Genomic DNA, 4924 nt, shown 5'->3' with positions numbered 1-4924 from the left:
TAGAGCCATGCTTCAGTGTTTCGGGCCAAAGATAACTTGGTTCCTGGTATGGAGTCTTGCTGTTGATTAACTCATTTTGCCCAGTGAACATGGCACACTGGACACTGGTCAAAAATAGAAAAATCGACGCTGGACAACATCATAAAGAGTTGCATATACGAATGTTCTGCTACGTGATTTAATCCAAACAGAAATTGTGACTTAACAACGATTCCGAGAGACAAAACTATCTACCTATTGTCAGGCATTGCAAAAGTCTCTGGGTAATTCAATTTGAAAAGCGTACTGATATCGAACAGCGCTTATCTAAAGAATCCGTGGACAATGACTTGCAACTCCGAAAGTGGTATAATTCCAGTTCTCACCAGTTGCACGATCTCAGGTCTCCCTGGAAATTACAGCGCAAGATGCAACTTTGTCGATTTGCAGAAAAGAAAGAAAGTAACAGGTACAGCTTTACACATTCAGACTGTTGTGGCCAAACCTAACCCTTTCAGCGATCTATATGGAAAAACAATCTGACCAGTCCCGTCCACAGAATCTGCTGAGTTACAAGAGGTACACAGAGGGACAAGTAGCATGGCCTAGAGCGGTTTACATCTTCTCATCTTTGTGTCTGCTATTGCAGAAGTAAGTCACTTCGACTTGTTGATTGAGATGCCTGCACAAGAACATTCGGACCCACAACCCATCCAGTCGTTGGTCATAAGGAAATTGACAGCTGAAGTCACAAAAGTGCAAAAGCTTCCCAGCACAACAGGATCAGCAAACTAGCGGTCGATACTCGTCCAGATCTCATGATAACACACCAACACCCATTGTAGTAACTGATTTGTCAGCGGCAGAATTGAGCAATACCCAGCCTACACAAAATTTTCAGAAAGCGGTTTCGGAATGCTGTTCATATCCTTATGCTGCAAGGCTGATAGCGCTAGATAGCATATTATCAGAATCAGGAGCTTCATACTCAGCAAAGTTAAAATTCACCTTCAAAGGCATTGTTCTTATTTATCCTTTCTGTGTCATTACACTTTCTGCGAACAGAGAAAATGAAGTAAACAGGCCGACATCCCCACAACGCTATACTAAAGCTGGAAGTGGATCTCAATGGGAAACAACACTGGAAATGACTAATGCACATACATTCTCATCAGTTTAACAAGTCCCGCAAGTTCCACATATATTAAGCTGTTTACAGTATGCACTAGAACAAAGACGCCACACAACATCGTTCCTAAAAGCATTTGTGTGCAGTGAGCTCACATGACGATCTCAGGCTTCAGGATGCTTGACTTGATCTCCTTGTGCGGGAGAACAACACCGCCATTGCTGTAGACCTCGTCACCTACATGTACGTCTTCTCCCAGGATAGTCATGTTCTCTATGCGTGCCCATTGTCCGACCGTTGAATGCCAGCCAATAATGCTGTTTGAGATGCACGCATGCTTCTTAATGCGTACACCACGCATCACCGTGCATCGGGAGAGCCTCACACCATCCTCCACGACGCATCCAGGTCCAATAGCAACATCAGGACCAATCAGGCAACCCTCCCCAATCTTGGCGCTCTCGTGCACCAGGACGTTCCCAACAACATGTGCTCCGGCAGCCAGCTTGGCAGCTGACTTCTTCCTGAGTGAATCTAGATAAAGACGCAAGCCAGTGATGTAGTCCCTTGGCTGACCAATATCCATCCAAAAGCCTGGAAGGACCATGGCGTACAGCTTTTGATCAGCCGCAATTCGAGGAAAGACCTCTTTCTCAATTGAAGTTGGCTTCAATTCGATGCGGTCCAGGACAGATGGATTTAACAGGTAAATTCCTGCATTGATCTTGTTGCCTACAAATATTTTTGGCTTCTCTACAAATCTTTCCACAACTCCAGTTGTGTCCTCCGTAACCACAACACCATATTTCGAAGGTTCATCCACCTATATTTAAGAGGCAGTCAGCTTACATATGAGTTAATTATACACAAGAGAGTGGTAAAAGAAAGGAATTACCTTAGTGACCATAATTGTTGCCTCACCGCCATGGCTCTTGTGAAATTGTATGAGCTCAGCAAATGGGTATTCACTTATGACATCACTGTTGAGGACAAAGAATGGCTCGCCAGATCCATCCACAAGCTTGTCCCTTGCCAGGGCAAGAGGACCAGCAGTTCCCAAGGGTTCAGTCTCCTGGGAGCATGTGATTGTGATGCCAAGCTTATCCTCAAAATCCTTCAAGAAATTAATCATGACCTGAAATAGACAAAGCACAGCAGTTGGACTCCGAAGTTAAATACAGATAACTCCATGAGATGAGAGAACAACAAAGACAAATGATCTCATGTTTTACCTCTGGGCGGTAGTTGATGGCTAAAATAACCTCTGTAACCCCAACATCTTTCAAGGCTTCAATCTGCACAAATTGGTAGGTTTTAATCAATAAATTTTTCTTTCCTCGAATCTGCACAACTTGTTCTGCATTTGTGACAACAAAAGAAGGGGAAATCCTGATGGTGACACACAAAGGTTTTTCCCCAAGCAACCACCAAAGCTAGTAAGGGAATTGATTAACGTTTGCAGGGCGAAAGATTTCTTAGCTCCCATCAGTCTGAACACATTGAAATGCTACCAATGGCAATTGGTTACAAAAGTTAGAGCATCATCTACTCCCTCCGTTCCTAAATATAAGTCTTTTTAGACATTTCAAATGGACTATAACATACGGATGTATTTAGACATATTTTAGAGTGTAGATTCACTCACTTTGCTCCGTATGTAGTCACTTGTTGGAATCTCTAAAAAGACTTATATTTAGGAACGGAGGGAGTACATGACTACTAAGGGTTTGAAGTTTAGCTATTGCTGTTACGGTAAGGCGAATGATGCGCAACACCAGCAGGATTAACTCGCACACAACTCACTGGCTCACAGCACCATAGTACACAATCTCTATCAAGCGCAGCCGCAGCCGTTTGTCTACCTGGTGCAGAATCATGGGCTTGTTGGCGAAATCGACGAGGGGCTTGGGGAAGCTGAGCGTGAGAGGCCGGAGGCGGGTCCCGAAGCCCCCGACGAGGATGAGCGCCTTCATGGCGAGGCGTCCCCCTTCTTCCTCCCCTCTGATCCCTGCAGGCCAGGCACCGTAAACAGAATTAAAATCACACTCACAGTTGCACCGATCTGCGGGGAGCCGGATCAACCGGGAACCGACTGGGAGGGGGAAGGATTGGAGGAGAATCTGAGGGGCGGATGCCTCACCTGGATGAGGAAGGAGCCGACGGGGTCAGATTCGGAAGCAGCGCCGAGCGACCTTGTTTTGGCCGGTCGGTCGCCTGTTTCTTGCCCCCTCGCCAAGACCGGGATGAGAATATGCCAGTGGTATCCCGGGTACCGGACTGCCAAGATGAAGGCCTCGGGGGGTTTGGGTTGGGTTGGCACGAGGAAATACCAGCGTCAGGGTCGCCTTTATATAGGGAAATCCGTCGCAATAGACCACGAGGAGATTATAAGGATCAAATCAAATCAACAGGCGAACCAACCTGTGCTTGAATGGTTAGGTACACAATAGTATTCTGGTTCACCGGAATTAAATCTTATTGTTTATATTTATTCTGAACTTATTTCAGAATTTTCGACGATACGCGTTCAGTTGGAAGAAACGTATCATTCAACACTTTTTTTTATGCTCCATTGTCTCATTTCTCAGTTTATGTCTATGTGCATTATGACAAGTTTTATGTCTATACGATACACAATAAGTGAGGAGAGGATAAAATCATATCTTATATGGACATGGTCTCTGCGTCACCCATAAAATGATCTTGTAAAATCTGTTGCGGAAATATAAGCATATACAAAAGAGAAAATCGGTGCAATCTTCAACATTCAATAGAGTTGACGTATGGGATGCACAATCTTTTTCTCCAAGATGAATATGGCCATGATTTCAAGCCAAAAGATTAAGTTGTTGTACTGTATGTACACATCTATATTAAATTTAGAAAAATACACAAAAATGTTTAATTTGAAGAACACCCGATTTGAGGGGCCATAATTCATGTCATGCGCGACATCAAGAGAAAGTGAACATGTAATGCAGGAGTATACATGGAATTTATAGATTAAAGAAAGAGGGGAACCCGAGAGCACCAAGTTCCCGTCCGGCAATCAATTAACTAGTTGAGTTGTTGGGTTTGTCTCACTGGATTCACTCTTCCGGTTGCTGGGGAGGATCCTCCTGCACAGCGACCATTTTTCCACCGTCTGCTGGATGGCAGGCTGGGGCGATCCCCGTCGATCCGCTTAGTTGTTTTTCATATATAAAAATGTCATAAATCAAAGAAAAACACTTTATTATAAATATTATGAAACAGAAGAAGAAAAACTATTTAAAAAATGCCATGCTATGAATTTATGAAAAAAGCCATCTCTAATATTAGAAATTAATCATGGATGATAGATAATGTATTTAAACTTGTCATGGTCCTGTAAATTTGACTTGCCATGTCAACAAAAGAAGAAAAATGCCATAATATTAGGAAAAAAATGCCATGTACCTAAAATAAGGCATCTCTTAATAATAGAGAAGTCATCTCTTAATATAAAAATATCATCTCTTAATATAAAATGTCATGTCTTAATAATTTAATATGCCATCTCTTTAATACAAAAATGCCATCTCTTAATAATTTAAAATGCCATCTCTTAATTAAAAAACATCATCTCTTAATAATGAAAATGCCATCTCTTTAATATAAAAATGTCATCTCCTAAGATAACTAGAAAAACACCCGTGCGTTGCAACGGGGCCACATTAACTTAAAGAGTTCAATATTAATATTCTCATACATATCAAGTTACATTGGCGACCTTTTTTACCATCAAATCCTCACACACACACTCTTTCCCTCCATCTTCCTCACTCTCTCTCCCCC

The 4924-nt window shown here is 42.6% G+C and overlaps 1 protein-coding gene across 1 annotated transcript; it reads right to left on the bottom strand.

The window, feature by feature from the left end:
* Positions 1–976: 976 nt before the first annotated feature.
* On the bottom strand, positions 977–3440 carry LOC125545275 (probable mannose-1-phosphate guanylyltransferase 3). Its single transcript, XM_048709167.1, has 5 exons — positions 3249–3440; positions 2971–3116; positions 2341–2403; positions 2004–2243; positions 977–1931 (listed from the first exon to the last, which is right to left on the bottom strand). Exons 2-5 carry the CDS (start codon positions 3079–3081, stop codon positions 1260–1262), a joined length of 1086 nt encoding a protein of 361 aa, XP_048565124.1. The 5' UTR covers positions 3082–3116; positions 3249–3440; the 3' UTR covers positions 977–1259.
* Between the last annotated feature and the right edge of the window lie 1484 nt (positions 3441–4924).

Source organism: Triticum urartu, chromosome 3 (assembly GCF_003073215.2).
Source record: "Triticum urartu cultivar G1812 chromosome 3, Tu2.1, whole genome shotgun sequence".
In the NCBI taxonomy this organism is placed as follows: domain Eukaryota; kingdom Viridiplantae; phylum Streptophyta; class Magnoliopsida; order Poales; family Poaceae; genus Triticum; species Triticum urartu.
The sequence above is the reverse complement of the archived record's forward strand: the minus strand, read 5'-3'. Positions and strand labels throughout refer to the sequence as shown.

Bases quoted from the DNA above. Each gene is read 5' to 3' on its own strand.
- LOC125545275 (XM_048709167.1), bottom strand. From the start codon at position 3,081: ATGAAGGCGCTCATCCTCGTCGGGGGCTTCGGGACCCGCCTCCGGCCT. The intron at 2,404-2,970 runs GTAGACAAACGG...CAATTTGTGCAG, and splicing joins AGCCCATGATTCTGCACCAG to ATTGAAGCCTTGAAAGATGT. The intron at 1,932-2,003 runs GTAATTCCTTTC...TCTTAAATATAG, and splicing joins CAACAATTATGGTCACTAAG to GTGGATGAACCTTCGAAATA.